The sequence below is a fragment of the Canis lupus genome, chromosome 20 (genome assembly GCF_003254725.2).
Source record: "Canis lupus dingo isolate Sandy chromosome 20, ASM325472v2, whole genome shotgun sequence".
Classification (NCBI taxonomy): domain Eukaryota; kingdom Metazoa; phylum Chordata; class Mammalia; order Carnivora; family Canidae; genus Canis; species Canis lupus.
The window spans coordinates 30487258-30507169 of NC_064262.1; the positions used below are offsets into that span (position 1 = coordinate 30487258).

The 19912-nt window shown below is 38.3% G+C and overlaps 1 protein-coding gene across 15 annotated transcripts in view; it reads left to right on the forward strand.

The window, feature by feature from the left end:
- Positions 1–19912, forward strand: part of FHIT (fragile histidine triad diadenosine triphosphatase) — a 1380560-nt gene that overhangs the window by 533460 nt on the left and 827188 nt on the right. For 5 of the 15 annotated variants that reach the window (XM_049097821.1, XM_049097822.1, XM_049097820.1 and 2 more), the window contains one exon: positions 6069–6121. The exons of the other annotated variants lie outside the window; for them this stretch is intronic. In XM_049097821.1, coding sequence (XP_048953778.1) covers positions 6094–6121 — 28 coding nt within the window. In that variant the 5' untranslated portion in view covers positions 6069–6093. The remainder of the gene's footprint in view (positions 1–6068; positions 6122–19912) is intronic. 15 annotated transcript variants of the gene reach the window in all.

Sequence of the window (19912 nt, forward strand, 5' to 3'; positions counted from 1 at the left end):
TCATTTCTTCAAGGATCCCTGGTTCCTTTCAGTGAAAAAAAAAAATTGCTTGAGTGCCTGAGACCAAAATAGAGGCACTAAGTACAGTCCTATCCTTAACCCTTAACCTTTTCTCCTTTCTTCTAGTTTTTTTTTGGCCAAGTATAATAATAACACTATTATTCCAGTTCTACCACATACTGCATGGTCTTCTTAGGGTGCTTCTCTATGTATGGTCTTATGTGTAAAATGGGGATGATAATTGAAATAATCCAGGCATAATCCTTGCCATTGGCTTTTTTTTTTTTTTTTTTTTTTTTTGCCATTGTCTTTTGTCTTTTTGATGGAGAGCCAACAGGATTACTTGGTGGTGGTGGTGGTAGTAGTAGTAGTAATGATGTAGCTAAATGGTAGTAGTAAATGGTACAGTTCATTTTTTCAACGAATTATTACACACCTACTTTCTGTAAGCACTGGGCATAGGCAATAGTAGTAATGATGGTAGGAGGAGGAGTCATCTTACTGGTAGTAGTCTTTTTTTTTTTTTCCAGTAATTACATGTGAGGTACCATGCTGGGCAGTAAGGATGCAATGATAATTGAGACAGGGATAGTCTTTGTCTTCAAGGAGAAAGACAAAAAACAAGGAAACTGGCAAGCAAAAATTATTATTACTGATCCAAAATCATTCATTTAGGTATTTCTCCAGGTTATGAACCAAAATTGCGAGTAGTTTTATGCCACTATCACAATGACTGCTTCACCAGGGTGCTATCAAAATAGCCATATTGAAAGTCTTCTATTTACATGTCCCACTCATATTGCTGAGCCACTACCTTTTTTCCCTAAGCACCTTTCCCTTGATGAGTATTACTTTTAATAAAGAAGTCCTTTGCAATGACTCAGAGGATTGAAATGGGGCCTTCCTTCTGTTCTCCTTCCACTGGTACTGTCTGGATTCCCAGGAAATAGCTGATTCCCAAGGAAATCCACCCACCCTGGAAGTTGAAACGAGCTCTTCCCCCATGATTTGCATCAGAGGAGTGGAAAGGAGCCATCAAAGGGGGGCAGTTTCTATAGAATCTGGAGGCAGGAAGCCACTTGGCTCTCTCTCTTACTTCAGAGTGAAAATGAGGTCACAGGATGTCCCCTTCTGTGAATGACTGAATAAAAGACCAAGAGAAAACCTCCTCCTGGTCTATAGCTAAAAGTATTCTCATGCTGTGAAGGAGTCCCTTTTGGCTCTTTGTGCAGTAGCCAAAAGGCTGTCTCAGTAGGGTAGGAGTGTAGGAAGCCAGCAAGGTGAGAATAGTTCTCTCCCTCCCCTCATACTTAGGGCAATGCTTACTTTCTCCATATGGAGAGAGCCCTTACTTGGATTAGAAAAGGAAGAACATTGATTTTTCAACTTCTGGTCATTCCTGGTCCTTTACTTCTTTTCTGACTGAATTGAAATTGTCCATACTTCTGTCTCCTCTTTGTAAATAGACCAATTTGTAGGACTTAATTTAACTCCCCACTATGGCCAATGAGGTGTTTGAGCTGGTCTTTACCACATCTGGTCTTTACCTTCAAAGGTCTTGCTGTTGAGAGAACTGTGGACAGAGGTGAAATTCATTCATTCCACAAATCTTAGCTGATCCTGTACAGGGTTCTAGGACAAAAGCCAAAAGTATTTGCAATCTGTCCCCTAAAAGTTTACCAACCCACCTCTCCTGGACATTTACCCTGAGACTGCCTTTCCATGATATAACGGTTTGGTAAGTGTGGGTTTCATGTTACAAGACCTTGAATTCAAATCCTGCCTGGGCCAATCACTGTGCAATCTTAGGTATGTTGGGTTACTCTGTGCTTTAAGTCTTTTATCTGTTGTAAGAAAAGGCCAAGTGTCAGTCAGATAACATATTTATGGTGTGTCTGTGATGTGCCAAAAAGTTCTTTTTTAGGCAAAAGGGATGAAGTCAGCTAACCAACATACACAATAATAAGTGAGATGGTTTCAAATCCTGATAAAACCATAAAGAAGATAGATAGAGCAAGGTAGCAGTGGAGGGAATGAGTAGTTGTAGAGGTGGTTGTGTATAAAAGGAGGGGATGGTCAATATTAAATGCTGCTAAGTGGTTAAATGAAGGGAGACCTGAAATTGGCCACTGGCTTTGGCAAGATATGGTTTGTTTGATGACCTTGACTAGGGACATGCTATGAGTAGCCTTTGACCTTTATATGTTCATAATGAAGGAAAAATACGTGGTGATTCTGGATCTTTAAAGAATCTAGAATGATGCTTTAAAGGAAAGGAATGCTATAGTTAGGCTGATTTAAAAAGATTTGTAAGGAATTTTATATTTCTGACTCTCATACATCACATTATAGATAGTAGGGGAAAATTAATGGCTATCTGCTAACTACTCTCTCAGTTTGTATTACTAAGATCTGCTGCAATATCCCAAAATTGTCCTGCCATTCGGGTGCTCATTAAAAACATTCTCTAAAATTAAAATCTTTTACATTTGATTTTGTGGGCACAAAAGTGACCAAGTTAGAATGAGTCCCAGTGACTTTTAAGCATAACATCAAAAGCCAATGTTTAATGGCCCCACTTAGGGCTAATTATGTTGGACCGCTCTAGGTTTCTGGCACAGAGATGTGTTCTCCTGAAATTCTTTTCCCCTTTTTTCTTTATCACAGAGATGTTTCATCTTGTTGCTCATCTGCAGCCATTAGAGGAAACTCTGACCACACAGCGTGGCCTCACTATGGAGAAAAAGCTGGTGCCGTTTCCCTGGGTTAGGAAGGAAAAAAAGCAGCCAACTCCTATTGATTCCCATTTCTCAGACAGAGTGATGCCTTTAACACTCTGTAATGAAAGTTTTTATATGTGAGAGGGATTACCAACATCGGGTTGATATTGTCCTTTGATGTGCCCCAGAAATATTACAGTAGAAGTTATTAAAGAATAAATTGTAGACACCGGCTGCTTTGCCCAAGCTGCTTGTCGCCTTGGCCCCGGCCAATTTAGGTGGCAGGGAATTTTCTTTCTTCTTCTTCTCAAGTTTGTTAGCTTTTGGAAACATTGTTCTCTGTGTGTTTTGTTTTGTGTTTTTTGTTTTGTTTTTAGAGAGGGGTGTGAGAGTAGATTGACAACCTCTTTCAGTTCAGAGCAGAAAATGAGTGGGACCTTAAAAAAATTAGCAACAGTATCTACACATTTGTGCAGAAGGTATACATCTCCCCACAGCCCCCAAAGTCAGCTTTTGCCCATTTTACAGATGGGGAAAGCAAAGCTCAGAGAAGTTAGGACTCAGCCAATGTCATAGCGCTAATTGGATGCCCACTGGAGGGATGCCTACTGAAGGATGCAAGATCTGCTCACGCTACCCTAAGTCTGGTGTTTCTACTTAGAGGCACAGCATTCTCTGTCCACCCAGAGGGAAGGTTAAAATTGTTTAAAGCCTGGAAAGTGATGAAATATGAGGAAGTCATGTGCTCTGAGACCAGGCGTTTCCCAGCTTCCCACTGAACTGGAAATTGCTGGGGCACCACTCTGGGTCTGAAACCTTTCCCTGGCAGCTGGGCTCAGTGTCCACAGAGGCAAGCTGTGGTTTGTGGTGAAATCACACAGATGGAGACTGCGCAGCGCTTGGATGTGGGCTAATGCTTTCCGCTGGCTTGCTCAAATTACGCTGCCTCACTGTGTTCCTGGGGAAGCTGAAGGTTTGTCAGGGGTCAGCTAACATTTCTGAATAGCTTTCCAGAATGTGAGGAACGTATATTTCCCTTCCCCAAGTGAGGGCAGACATAGGTACTGTAAAATAGCTCAAAAGATTTTTCTGACTTTGAATTGCTTTGTTTGGCAACTTTGATTAATCTGAAGGACATCACATAATGCCATCTTTCTTATAATTCCATTTTGACCCTTGATTTTATCCTTTCCCAGATAAAGAGTGTCACAAGTATGTAAATTTTACTTTTTTATACTTAAATAGAATGACTATTAATTGCATTTCTGATGGTAACTCATGTTTGTTGTTGTGCCTATTGTGGGGCCAGGGATTATGCGGGCAGCTTTATGTGTATTATTAGATGTAATCCTTGTAATAGTCCTGTGACTATTTTATTTTTCTGATACAGATAGAAAAACTGAGACTCAGAGAGGCTAAGTAGTTTCCCTAAGATTATGCAGCTAGTCAATGATGTGATCAGTATGGGGCACATGATTCAGACCTCATATGTACTACCCTGTTTCTAACCATCATACATACTACCACTATACGTACCATACGTTCCTAACCATGTTCCTAACCACCATGCATACTAACCCTGCCTTCTTGGTGCAGGTTAATAAACTATGAGGATATTTTGAGTGCATTTTCTTCCTATGAGCTAAAGGCCATTTTATTTTCATTTTTTTAATGAGAGAGCTTAACTTTCGTTTTAGGCTTGTCTTAAACTACACTTGCCATTTTCCAGAGGAGGAAACGAAAGCTCGGAAAACTAAAATGTCAGCAGCATGGCGAGGTCTTCTTGCCCACTTCCTCTTTCTTGTATTATTTTCTGCTTGCAGGGCATCCACTTCTCAGAGAGTTCCAGGTCAAATTTTAAGGTTCTGTTATTGATAACTTGCTTAGTGTTCCAAGGTTATAGAAGCTACGGTTCTTTGCTTTCTCAGAGTCTAGAAGGAACTTATGTTACCTGAAAAGATGGTGAGGGAACCAGTGGACTCCTAAAAGAAAAAAACTTTGCTTTTTACCTTTTTCCTAGATGACACTGAATCTTAGAAACAAGGTTCATTTATCTTGAGGTTTGTTTATGATTCGAGAATAAGATAAAGATATTAACAGGTATCTTTACAAGTATTCATATTAGCTTACTGTAGATATGCTATAAATTTTATAAAGTAATATAAATATAAATATAAATTATCCCTGGGGGTCCTTCTGAGCAATCTGAGGGATTTTGGGTGTATTTTTATTATATTAATATAGTATATATGTAATTTATATGTGTAATGTAATATAATGTAATTTTATTTTATTAATTTCCAGATCTGGCCTAAATTTCATGCCTTTATCACTTCTTTTTGACCCTGAGGAAACCATGTTTTAGTTCCACATTTGGAGAAGAGGTGCCTTCTGACGACATCTCTTCTATATTCAGGTTAATCAAGACATCTGTGCATACCAAAACAAAAGACTTTTGAGGCTTCTAGTAATGGGTCCAATGCAACTTTAACTTTGGAGCTAAGACAGTTGTTCTGTTCTGTTTGTCTGAGGAGATGTACAGGTGCAAAAAAATGTGTGCTGAAGGTAGCTCCTGTGGAAAAATGGTCTTTCCATCTTCTGTAGTGTTTGAGAGGTCAGAACTCCTGGTAGAAATCAGAGAAATCATCCTCATGCATCATTTTCTATGGCTACTAACCAGTCTTAGAGGAACCAACAGTTTGAGAATTAGGTAGTCTCTGAAGATGCTTCTGGCTGTCAGCATGATTTTCCCTCATTTTGGGAAGTTAACAGTTCTTTGATGATAAGAAGCAGCTCTGCTTTCCTCAATTCTCTCCAACCATGAACAACACTGGTTGAATCTAGAGGCTTTGACACAATAATTTCAATTTTAGAAGTTCTACTTGTGGTATTTTGTCTACACATCTCTAAATCCTGCTAGAAGATGCTGGTGATCTGCCCAGGGCTGTGGAGCTGTGTAGTACAAACGATTCCAGCAATAGCTAATAGTTTTCCATGCTTCCTTGTAGAGAAGACTGGGTATTTGCAGGACACAATGTGATTTATTGTTTGCTATGCAAATGAGGAGACTCAGGTTCTAAAATAGTTTTAAGAGTATTTGGAAAGGAAGGCTCCCTCTCTGTGTAAGTCATTATCTGGGGGCTGCTGTGTGACACACGCATGTGGTGGCATCTGGCTATGGTGGGTGGGCTGAGGCCCCGTGAAACTTCAGAGGCTATTTGATGGATTTCTCTGAGACTCTGAATTAGTGCCTCAGGAGAAGAAAGCAGGGCATTATTCATAAGTTGTTCCCCCATACTAATTTCTACACTTGTCTAAGAGTTAATTAATTTTTTTTTCTTTATCCAGGGAACCGAATCTCTAGGTTAGGTTTATGACAAATTGGTCAATGGACAGATCAGGTGAGCATAAGCATTTTGCCATCTTCTCTTCTCTTCTTTTCCTTTTTAACTTTCTGTGTTTCTGCTTGGATCCTCTTGGTATAAATCAGAATAATAGTGAAACAGTATAGGGGTGTTGGAAAGGCAAGGCCTCTATTTTTTGGGCTCCCTGGAAAATTTTCCTTTATTTGATTTTGGTAGCTTTAGTTATATCTTCTGATACAGTTTCATACAAATGTAATCTGGCTTCCTCAGCCTTGTACAATCCAAATCAAAATGATATTATACCTCTTCACAGCTATAAATCCTTCCTCAAATTAAGGCTCTGAAATGTAATCTGCTAGAGGTCTACAGAGGAGGAGGGGAGCTCCAGCACCCCACCATGAGTAGCATTAAGCATCTAATGACAACTTGACAGAGACTTTTATCTTTTGTCCCTGTGAAATAAAATCTTCAAAGTTACCTGCCTTTTCTTTGAACCTTAGCATAGATTGTACTTGGCAGGTGTCTCAAAGCTGATACTAAGAGGGTAAAGATTGAGAGTTGCTTTTTTACCCACTTCTTTCTGTAATGACCCCACCCTACCCTTGCTTTTTTTTAAATGACCTGGGAAGAAGAGAGGATATCTGGGACATGGCCGTTTTCCAATAAGATTAAAGACACAGAGTCACAGAATCCCAACAGGGACTCAAGCAGGAGATTGATAAATTAACTGAACTTACTAATTAACCAATGTATTAATTACTCTGTGGAAAGCAGAGTGAGATCAAGATAGAATGAGGAGTGGGCAAGTTTTAGGTGACAGGGAGGATCAGAAAGCCAGAGATCTAGATGAGGTGAAAGCCAACTCATGTTGTTGGGTGAGTAGGCAGGGGGCCTGGCCAAGTCTGTAGTCAGGGCTGGTGTGGGGCTCAGTAAGAAGGTGAACTTTAATACATAAGACAGATATTGAGCCAAAATCTTAGAAATTCACAACAATTCTCAAAAAGACTTCTTGTGATGGTTTGATGGTAACTTTTTATCATCCTTCCAGAAATTTTCTAGGACTTCTAGACCCATTCATCTGAAGGCAAGGCTCTGATGGCTTTTCAAAGAGACCTGATTCTCTCAGACCTAAATAAAGAGGCAAGCTTTCATCTTCTGATCATGCGGTATTGCCAGGCATTTAGGGCTCTCTATGGGATAGGTGTAGGCTGATTTTTCATAACATTTATTTTCTTTTCAACAGTATTCTCTCAGAGTCAACTTCCTTACATGTGCTTTCATTCATATAACCGATGGACCACACTTTGTTCTATAGTGTCAGCTACAGATGCAAGAATATGCCCCTTGGGTTTCCTGAGATAACTTTGAAGATGAGGCCAGATCTCCTGTCTAGAATACTCTTTGGAGCATTTTATCAATACACAGAATCCTTTAACATAGGTGTCAGGGTCCCAGTTTGAACCACTCTCTGGGAGGATACTTTCAGGAGGATACCATAAGACAAACCATCCTCTCACCATGTCCATCCATAGGGCAGCCAGTATGACAGAGGAACAGGAGAAGATTGCTCATACCATCATTAATTTAAAAAATATGTTTGGAGAGCAGCTATGAAGGATCAGACAAGCCAGGCATTGTTTTTAGGATTTAGGACTACTTGGAGAATAGAATAGATAGCATTCCTGCCATCTTATCATCTTTTTTTTGTTTTCATTTTTGTTTTAAGATGGATTTATTTATTTTAGAGAGAGCAGTGGGAGGAGGAGCAGAGGGACAAGGAGAGAGAGAATCCCAAGCAGACTCCTTGCTGAGCATGGATCCCAACGTTGGGCTCGATCATATGACCCTGAGATCATGACCTGAGCTGAAATCAAGAGTCAGTTGCTTAACTGACTGAGCCATCCAGGCACCCCACATATGGTCATCCTTAAGTAGCTACTGTGTGTTAAAGATTTCAAGTAGCCTGAAGTAACTTGGGGTTTCTCATCAGAAGGATGCAGTATGCATAGACACAATATAGCAGCCAGCTAAAGCAACAGAAAGGACAAAGGAAAAATAGGAAAGGCATTACTCTGGAATCTGACAAATGAAGGCTATTCAGTTTTAAGAGACAAGAACTTATCAGAGAAAGATAGATTTGGCTAATCGTTAGCAATTTTTTTCCCCCTTGAGTTTATTTCAATTCTGCTTTAATATTGGGCATGGCTTTGGTCATGTTAAGTGAGGCTCTACTTTGATAATAAATCAACTTCTAAGTCTCTGAGGCTTAGAAGAGAAGATTATTAGAGCTCCATTTCTGAAATGACAGTGTGAGGAACTCCACAGATCTATTCCCCAGCAAAACAACCATAACTGGTACAAATGATAAAAAGAAGCCCACCCATTTAAAGTCTTTGGAATTGTCCTAACTGTATGTAGCAAATGAAGATGTACTTAAGAAAATTCACTAAATCTTGACAAGAGCAGCAAGGGTATATGGCATTTGAGCTACAGTCTGCTGCTCCTTCTCACTCTTACCCCATTTCACCCAATGCAGTGAGATGGAAGCTCTACTTTGGGCAGATGGGGCCAAGAAGATGGAGCTTACTTTCCCTTCAGCTCTCAGTCAAAGGATGTGGTGTCTCAGTAAGAGGGGCAGACCACCAGTATTCTCATCCTATCTAGCTCTGAGTTACAGAATCTAAATTCCTAGTTAATATAGCTAAAAGATTAGACACCACCTTCCTCCACCCAGGCCACGCACATGAGATGGAGACTCTACCCCAGATGTAGCAGCTGAGAGTACTGAGATACAAAGCACCCTTGCTTAGCTTGCTGGTAGGAGAGAGGCTCCACCCTAGGAGAGGTGAGTCAAGAATACCAAAGATTACCACCCATACCGAGTACACTGCTCACAAAGCAAGGGTGTCACTTCAATCCCCAGCTTCAGAGTGGTGGCTCAGAGATTTCCTAGGCAGAGAGGTAGGCTAAAAGAAAAGAGAGCTCTAAAACTCTACCCAAAGGAACTCACTTGATTTGAAACAGAGAATGGGGAATTTTAAGTCTAAAGGTGCTCTCCTAAACAATAGAGATTGTGATGGTAAGCAATTAAAGAGGTTGGTAGCTCTATGAGAGCACCAATCTAACCATAGCGTACTTAGTTTACCAGACATTATTAGGGAAGATCTGTCCTCCTGAAATCAGAAATAAAACAAAATAAAACTGGTCTCGAAAGTACCCCCACAAAAGAGTGTGAATTTAATTGGGTCAAACTGTGGAGCAATTATGCCCCCCCGCCCCCCCCGGGGTATTATCAAAACCAATAGAACAGTCAACTGGAAGTTAGTGAAACCTAACAGTGGGATGTGATATTAAATGATGTAGACAGCTTAATGGATCAGGGCAAAAGAGAAATGGATCAGGGAAAAAGTGAAAGAGAACTTTGAATACATTGCCTTCTCTAGTGTACGTAGAATGTTCCCCAGATACACCAGAAAACAAGCCTCAAAAAATATAAAAGGATTTAAATCACATAAACTATGTTCTTTGGCCACAATAATGTAGAATTACAAAACAATAAGAAAATTCTGAAATTCACAAATATATGGACATTAAAAGACTCCTAACAAAACAATAGGCCAGAGAAGAAATCACAAGTTAAAAAAAAAAAAACAAAAAAAACAAAAAAAACTGTTGATGAGTGAAAATGAAGACACACATACCAAAGTATATGCAATGCTTCTAAATGCTTAGGGGGAACATATATAGCTCTAAACATTGTATTAAAAAGAAAGATCTCAAATCAGTAACCTGTTCTTTCACCTTAAGAAATGTAGAAAGAAAGCAAAATGAACCCAAAGCAAACAAAAGGACAGAAATAAAGATTAGAATGGAAATTAACATACGGAGAAGTTGTTTCTTTGAAAAGATCAGCAAAAATGACAAGCCTTTTGCTCAACTGACCAAGCAGAAAAGAGGGAAGTCTCAAATTACCAAAATCAGGCATGAAAGAAGGGACATTACTATTGACCTTATAAAAAGAAACAAGGATTATAAGGTAATAGAATGAATAAATGTATGCCAACAAGTTAGATGAAATGAAGAAATTGCTAGAAAGATAAATGCTGCTCAACTGACTCAAGAAGAAATATAAAATATGAATAAACCCATAACAAGTAAAAAGATTGAATTAGAAATTTTAAAATGACCCACCAAGAAAAGCCCAGGCACAAATAGCTTTACTGATGATTCTACCAAACATTTAAAAAAGAGTAAATACCAATTCTTCATAAACTTTTCCCCAAATGAGGAGAAAACACTTCCTCTGTATTCTATGAGGCCAACAGTATCCTGATACAAAACCAGATGAAGACATGACAAGAAAACTACAGACCAATCTTTGAGGAATATAGACACAAAAATCCTCCACAAAATACTAGTAAATCAGATCCAGCAACATCTATATGAATTATACATCATAACCAACTGGTGTTTAATGCAGGAAAGCAAGTTTAGTTAAACATCCAAAAATCAACTAATGTAATATACCATATCAATAGAATAAAATAAACACTATCATATGAATAGATGGAGAAAAGAAAAAAATTTCAATACTCCTTTATGATAAAAACACTCCATGAACTAGGATAGTAGGGAACGTTCTTTCCCTATTAAGACCATATGCTTGGGATCCCTGGGTGGCGCAGCGGTTTGGCGCCTGCCTTTGGCCCAGGGCGCGATCCTGGAGACCCGGGATCGAGTCCCACGTCGGGCTCCCGGTGCATGGAGCCTGCTTCTCCCTCTGCCTGTGTCTCTGCCTCTCTCTCTCTCTCTCTCTCTCTGTGTGACTATCATAAATAAAAAAAAAAAAAAAAAAAAAAAAAAAAAAAGGCCATATGCTTAAATCCCATAGTTAACATCACAGTTAATGGTAAAAGACTGAATGCATTTCCCTAAGATCAGGAAGGAGACAAAGATATTTGCTCTCACCACTTCATTCAATATTATACTGGAGGTTATAGCCAGGGCAGTTAGGCAAGAAAAAGAAATAAAAGGCATCAAGAAAAGCTCTTATTTGTAAGTGACATGATCTTGTATGTATCAATCCTAAGTATCCACTAAAAATTATTAGAAATAATAAGTTTAGCAAGTTTGTAGGATGCAATATCAATATACAAAAGACAATTGTATTTTTGTACTCTGGCAATGAGCAATCAGGAAAAAATTTAAGAAAACAATTTTATTTACTGTGACATCAAAAAGAATAAAATAAAATAATTAGGGATAAATTTAATAAAATAAGTGTAAAATTTAACTTTAAATCTACGTAACATTTTTGAAGAATTAAGTAAAATCTAAGAAAATGGAAAGATGTTTTGCATTCATGTGTTGGAAACAATATTGTTGAGATGGCAATACTTTCAGAAATGACCTACAGAATAAATGTAGTACCTATCAAAATCCCAGCTGGCTTCTTTGCAGAATTGACTAAAATAATAATGGAGGACCTTCTGATTTCAAAACTCACAAATCTATAATAATCAATACAGTGTGATTTTTTTTAAAGATTTATTTATTAGAGACAGAAAGAGAGAGAGAGAGAGAAAGAGAGAGGGGCAGAGACACAGGCAGAGGGAGAAGCAGGCTCCATGCAGGGAGCCCGACGTGGGACTTGATCCCGGGTCTCCAGGATCAGGCCCTGGGCCAAAGGCAGCGCTAAACCGCTGAGCCACCTGGGCTGCCCCAGTGTGATTTTTTAAAAAAAAGGTTTTATTTATTTATTCATGAAAGAGACAGAAAGAGAGGCAGAGACGCAGGCAAAGGGAGGAGAAGCAGGTTCCGTGCAAGGAGCCTGATGTGAGACTTGATCTGGGGAATCTGGGATCAGGCCCTGAGCCAAAGGCAGACACTCAACCGCTGAGCCACCCAGGTGCCCCAAACACAGTGTGCTTATTGGCATAGGATAGATATATAGTTAAATGGAATGGAATTGAGATTCCAGAAGTAAACCCTCACATTTACTGTGTATGATTATCAACTAGTCTCCCAAAACAGTTCAATAGAGAAAGAATAGTTTTCTCCATAAATTATATGGACAACTTGATATCCATGTACCAAAGGAAGAAATTGAAGCCCTACCTCATGCCATATTCAAAAATTACCTCAAAACTGAACAAAGACCCAAATGTAAAAGCTAAAACTGTAGAACTCTTAGAAGAAAACATAAGTATGAATCTTCTTGACTTTGGATAGGCAGTGGTTTTTTAAGATATGTTAGAAGCCCAAACAACAAAGGAAAAATAGGTGAATATCATTGAAATTAAAAATTTTGTGCTTCAGAAGATTCTATCAAGAGAGTGAGAAGACTATCCACAGAATAAGAGAGAATATTTATAAATCATATTATCTGATAAGGGAGTTTTATCTAGTATGTAATCTATATAATGTGTAGAAAGTATATATATATAATTTAGAGAAAACACAATTAAAAATAGCCAAAGGACTTGAATAGATATTTGTCCAAAAAGGATATATAAATAATCAATAAGCTCATGGAAAGCTACTTAAAATCATTAGCTATCAAGGAAATGCAAATCAAAGCCATAGAAATAATTTGTGTTAGAAATCACAGTTAATGTGAGGGCTTATTTCATGCCACATTATACCCACTGGAATGGTTATTTTTGTTTTTTATTTTTTAAACAATATATTTTTAAAGATTTTATTTATTTGAGAGAGAGAGAGAGAGAGAAAGTGAGCACACAAGCAGGGGGAGGAGCAGAGGGAGAGAGAATCTGAAGCAGACTCTGCGCTGAGGGCAGAGTCTGACATGGGATTGATCCCACAAGCCTGGGATCATGACCTGAGCAGAAACCAAGAGTCCGATGCCTAACTAACTGAGCCACCCAGGCTCTCCTCCGCTGGAGTGGTACAGGAGGAAGTGGAGAAATTGGAACCTTTATATATTGCTGGTAGTTTTCATCAATTGATGGAGATGTAATAAGCTATGGTATAGTCTTTCAGTGGGATATTATTTGGCAAGAAAAAGAAATGTAACACTGATGTATACTACAACATGGATGAACCTTGAAAACCTATTAAGAGAGAGAATCTAGTCAAAAAGGACAACAGACAGCTGCAGTAATGTATACCACGTATATCATGGCATAATTACTTATTCTTAAATGCATACCATGACATACTTAAATTCTTATTCTTAACATTGCTCTGTAACTTCCTTAATATTCTATACTCCCAGTTTTTGTTAATCTTCTGTACTCCCAGTTTTTGTTCTGCCTTTTTTCCCTAGTTTATTATTTTTCTCCATGATAAGCTATTTTCCTACTCTTCTGAAATATTTAACTTTCTGAATCATTGTCACATCCCCTATTACCCCCCCATTCAAGTTCCTGTATTTTGCTGGGTCTCTTTGCCAGCTTCCTAACTTGGCCCTCTGGCCTTCTGTCCAATTCCATTCAAATATATAGCAGCTGTAGGAATTTTTCTAAACTTCATATCCAACTTTGTCAGGCCTCTGCCTAAGCTCTCCAAATATACATCTATAACTTGTCAACATAACATGACTTACTTGGAAAGTAAGCCACCCTGTCCTGCTCATTTCTCACCACTCTTTGCTTCTTGCTTTACGTTCTGGCAGCATTGAACTGCGTGAAGTTCTCTGCATACCCAAGCTCTTGACTCCACTGAAGCTTAGCCTAGGCAGCTCTTCAGACCATACTGTGGCTGAGTGAGTTTCTCTGTGCATTACTTGAGCTGCACTAACCATGTTTTGTCCTATTTTTTATCTGTTGTAGGATTTGAAAAGAAAAACAGCAACAAAAGCTGTGTCTCATTCATTATTCTTCAGCACACTGCCTCCTCATATGTAGGAGATACTGAAGGAAGAGGGGAGAGGAGGAGGCAGAGAGGAGATACTGACCTTGAGAGAAACCTTCCATTCCCCCCACCTGCTTTTGGGCAATATAGAGACCCAATCAGGGAAACCTGAGTGGCTCATTGGTTAAGCATCTGCCTTCAGCCCAGGGCGTGATCCTGGAGACCCAGGATCAGGTCTCACGTAGGGTTCCCTGATGGAGCCTGTTTCTCCCTCTGCCTGTGTCTCTGTCTCTCTCAGTGCATCTCTCAAATAAATAAAATCTAAAAAGAAAAAAAAAGACCCAATCAAGTGGGGCAGATATTTAGCTAGACAATGTTCTTCTGAAGACACTCCAGAATGAAGAGTTTCTTACTCTTTTTAGAATTTTCCCACCATGGAAAATTCATGAATTCACAATTCATTTCTAACTACTGTTTCATTCGTATTTCACCAGTATTATTATATCCTTATGCTTGTTCCTTCCATTCTGAGTACACTGAGTCTATGAATCTTCCAATGTCTTTCACACAGTAGTGTTTCATAAGTTAAAAGGTTCTGGATTTAAACATTGGTATCTGCATTTGAGTGATGCATGTATACAGTGCTTCATCTTAGGGCAGAACACAACCCAGGGCAGATGAGGACATAGAGTTTGCAGCTAAAACAGAGTGGGACCTAAATCCTGGTTCTATCAAGTATTAGCTTTGGGACTGTAGCTAGATTACTTGATTTCTCTGAAGCCCTGATTTCTCATCTGTAAAATGAGGATATATATTTACATAGGCATTACATGGAATTAAATGAGATGGCATATAAAATTTAGAGCATACTACTTAGCACAACTGTTTTTTTGAGCCAGGAGGACTTGTGCTTGGCACTGGGAATACAAGAATGGTCCATTGGTCAGAGACAGCTAAATGTTGGTATCAAATAGATCCAGCCATGCAATTATATAACAAAATAGAAGGTTATTTTTCACTCATGTAACAGATTAGTGTGTATTTGTGTGGTGTCTACTATGTGTACCAGGTGCTGGGTTAGGTATTGAAGTTATGGCCTTGTACAAGATAAGCAAAGTCTTACAATGTTCTTGAAGATGGGTTGCACAGGGGGAAAGGGTGCTTGCAGCCACTCACAGGTTAATGTCTCTGCCATCAATAGCAACATCTCCAATTCCTGGATGAGGATACTCTCTGAATTATCTGACTGTTGGGTCCCTGCCTGGTTGGGCAGAAGTAGCTAATGGGACAGTAAGATGGATAGGTTACATGGCACAAGAGAGGATGCTTCTTTAGAGCACAGAGCTAAGAAATGGTAAAGGCTGAAAGTTCTGATATGGTCTTGGGATCATATACTTTCTCAACCTTTGCAGCACACAGACTTCCTTTTCACATGAGCTTCCCACCTTAAAGCAGGCATGCCTTCCCTAAAATCCCCTCCCCCCCCAAAAGAAAACCCAGAAAACCAAATGAACAACAACTAAATAAACCCCTGAGAACATCGGGGGTCTTAAATCCTCATGAAGTATGAGTTCCAATGCATGAATCCAATCAGACTAGGCTGAGATGTTGACATTGGATTTATTTGCATGACTTAATAGCTTATTTCACAACCCACTCAAAAGCTCCTTTTCCACTGAGTTGTGATTATTTTGCTATATTCCCTGTGGATGAAATTCATATAAACACTGGATTTACTATATATTCCCCTTTGCCTTTCTTTCACTTAACAGTGTGTGAGTCCTGCCCACCTAATGATAAAAACAGTTTGCTAAGCAACTGAGCACCAGATTGTGTAAAAACTCTGTCTAGCATTCTACCTTTAAACAGCCCATGTGATTAAATAAGGGTCAGCTTCAGGAAAGTGAAAGATGGAGACCCAATATTGAGTAAGATATGGATGTGATCCTGTCCCTGTTGGATGCAGATGGTCTTTTCAGCCAATTAGGACTGTGTGACAAAAGGGCCAGTGGGTACCTGTTACCTGTAGATGGTACTTTGGAATGGTACCATGAGACTTGAAGGCTTGACTGAGTTTTGAATTTCAGCTCTATTGCCAATGAGTCAGATTATTTTGAGCAAGTTATTTAACTTTCCCAAGCCTCAGTTTTCTTGCCTCTGAAATGTGGTTACCAATCCTTACATTGTGTATAGCCCCAAGGGCTAAAATCATTATTAAACATGAAAAGGGTTTTTCACCCTATACAATGGACACTCCACTGGTATACTGACTGTGTAGTCAAAGGGTCGATTCTCTCTAAAATTTAACTGTCAGACCATGTAGGTGTATTTTAATGGCCTCATTCTTTTTCATCTTGACTTAATTGCCCATCAATCCATAAACATTTCTAGAGTTCCCATAATATGCTCATCACTGTACAATGCTCTGGGAAGACAAAAGAAGTTTTAGATTATAGCATACCAACCATGGAAATGCATTTTCTGGATCATGTTTTCCTATAAGGCCAGGACAATTACTAGTCGATGGCTTAAAGAACTGTGCATATTTCAGAATAATATGCATGAAATGGTCCATATATATTAAAAAATAACTTAGTGGAAATGTACCCATATATAAATAGCTATATTAAAAAGCAGGTATGGAAGTATACATACCAAATCATTAATAGCATTTACCCCTTGAGATGAAAGAGGGATTAGTATGAAAGAATCACTTGGGACTTAAATGTTTTTGTCTACATGCTCTGAATGGTTTGAGGTTTTCGCAAGAATGTCTTTATGTTATTACTTGATTTTTAAAAAATAGACCCCTTTAAAAAAATAGACCCTTTTTAGAGCAATTTTAGATTTACAGAAAAATTGAGCAAAAAGTACAGAGTTCCCCTATAGCCCATCACCATCCCCAGTTTCCCCCATCATTGTATTAATGTGGTAGGCACATTTATTACAATTGATAGCAAATTTTGATACATTTTTATACACTAAAATTTGTAGTTTACACTAGGATTCACTCTTGGTATTGTATATTCTATGGGTTTTGACAAATGTTTAATGACATATATCCAACACTGCAGCGTCACACAGAATAGTTTCATTGCCCTAAAAATCCCCTGTGCCCCATCTATTCATCTTTCCCTTCCTCCCCTTGAACCCCTGGCAACCATTGTTTCCATAGTTTTGCCTTTCCCAAAATGTCATATAGTTGGATTCATACATTGTGTAGCCCTTTCAAAGTGGTTTCTTTCACTTAGAATATACATTTGAGGTTCTGTGTCTTTTCATGGCTTTATAGCTCATTCCTCTTAGCACTGAGTAATACTCTCTTGTCTTGAGGTACCAGTTTGTTTATCCATTTAGCTACGGAAGGATATCTTAGTTGCTTCTAAGTTTTAGCAATTATGAATTATGAATTTTAGCAATTATGAGTTTAACAATTCAAAGCTACGTTAAACATTTGTTTGCAGTTTTGTGTATACATAAATTTTCAACTCATTTGGGTAAATATCAAGGAGTATGGTTGTTGGATAATTTAGTAAGAATATGTTTAGTTTGAAAGAAACTGCCAAACTTTCTTCCAAAGTGGCTGTGTAGCATTTAGCATTCCAACCAGCAATAAATGAGAGTTTCTGTTGCTTCACATCCTCTCCAGGATTTGGTGGTGTTAGTGTTTTGGATTTTCACCATTTTAATAAATATGTAGTGGTATCTCATTGTTATTTTAATTTGTAATTCACAATGACTTCTGATGCATTTTTTTCATATGTTTATTTGCTATCTCTTCTTGGATAAGGTGTCCAAGTCTTTGCCCATTTTAAAATTGGGTTGTTCATTTTCTCATTTTTGTATTTTAAGAGTTCTTTGTATATTTTGGGTAACAGTTCTTTATCAGATGTGTCTTTTGAAAATATTTTCATCCAGTCTATGGCTTATTTTCTCATTCTTTTGCCAGTGACTTGCATAGAGCAGAAGTTTTTGATTTTATTTAATTTTATTTTTTTAAGATTTTACTTATTTATGAGAGACACAGAGAGAGAGTCAGAGACACAGGCAGAGAGAGAAGCAGGCTCCATGCAGAGAACCCAATGTGGGACTCGATCCCGGGACTCCAAGATCATGCCTTGGGCTAAAGGCAGGCACTAAACCACTGAGCTACCTAGGGGTCCCCTTTAATTTTAATGAAGTTCAGCTTATCAACTATCTCTTTCATAGATCTTGCCTTTGGTATTATATTAAAAAGTCGTTGCCATAACCAAAATCATCTAGATTTTCTTTTATCTTGTTTTCTACTTTTATGTTTTGCATTTACATCTATGATCCATTTTGAGCTAATTTTTATGAAGAGTATAAGGTCTGTGTCTATATTCTGTTCCTTTTTTCTTCCCTTTACATATGGTGTTCAGTAGTTTCAGCACCATTTGTTGAAAACAGTATCTCGGGGCCCCTCAGTGGCTCAGTCAGTTGAGTGTCCAACTCTTGATTTCAGCTCAGGTTGTGATCTCCGGGTTGTGGGATCAAGCCCTGCATCAGGCTTCACACTCAGCAGAGTGTGAAGAATTGCAAAATTCTGCTTGCAATTCTTTCTCTCTCTCCCTCTGTCCCTCTGCAACATGCTCTTTCTCTTTCTAAAAGAAAGAAAGAAAGAAAGAACAAAAGAATGAAAGAAAGAAAGGTGTATCCTTTCTCCATTCGGTTGCCTTTGTTCCTTTGTCAAAAATCATTTGACTATATTTCTGTGTTTCTATTTCTGGGCTCTTAATTATTTTCTACTTATTTATTTGTCTGTTCTTTGGCCAATATCACACTGTCTTGGTTACTGTAGATTTGTAGTAAATCTTGAAATTCAGTATGTCAGTCTTCTGACTTTGTTATTCTCCTTTAATATTGTGTTGGATATTCTTGATCTTTTGCCTTTCCATATAAATTTTAGAATCAGTTTGTTGGTATCCACAAGATAGCTTGCTGGGATCTTTATTGAGATCACACTGAATCTGTGAATTAATTTCAGAAGAACCGACATCTTTACAATATTTAGTCTTCCTATCAAGTTATATGGAATCTCTTTCTCTCTCTCTTTTGATCTGTTTTGATTTCTTTCATAATTGGAGTTTTGTAGTTTTTCTCATATATATGTTGGACATAGCTTGTTTGATTTATACCCAAATATTGCATACTTTGATATTAATGTAAATGGTATTGTTTCTTAAATTTCAAATCTGGCACCCTTGCTATAATCACTTATGACTTCCAAGAGAATATTGCTTATATAATTAAAAAAATAAAAAGGAATGGAGGAGAAAGTGATTTAGCATACTGCTGTATATCATAGTCATTAAATGTGATGAAATATTTTGACACCAGGTATGGCTTTCCTATAGTGGCTTAGAATTGCTTCTGTTTATGTTTGTTTATATGCAGATTCATATAATGAATTAAACAAAACAAACACCAGCATTTCTGGGGTGAGTTTACAAGAGATGTGATGTTAATAGGTCCTATAGATATTCAAACAGGTGATAATATATACATAAGTCAACTAACATGCTAATAAAGCATATGAAAAAGAAGAATCTAGGCAGTTTCCACAATTGTGAATCAGTGACATGGGTGTTAGTAACTCAGAGACACATTATAGTTTCTTTTTTTTTTTTTTAATTTTTTTTATTTATTTATGTATGATAGTCACAGAGAGAGAGAGAGAGGCAGAGACACAGGCAGAGGGAGAAGCAGGCTCCATGCACCGGGAGCCTGATGTGGGATTCGATCCCGGGTCTCCAGGATCGCACCCTGGGCCAAAGGCAGGTGCTAAACCGCTGCGCCACCCAGGGATCCCCCACATTATAGTTTCAATACAGAAAGCAAGGCTGTATTGAATTAACCACTTCATTATAACCCACTCTCTTAGTGGAAAGTGAAGAAGATCTAATTTGTACACACTTGTCTGACTTCTAAGGATGGCTTCTCCATCTCTTTGCCTTCCGTATCTTCTCACTGTTCTCTCATTGGCTGGCTCCA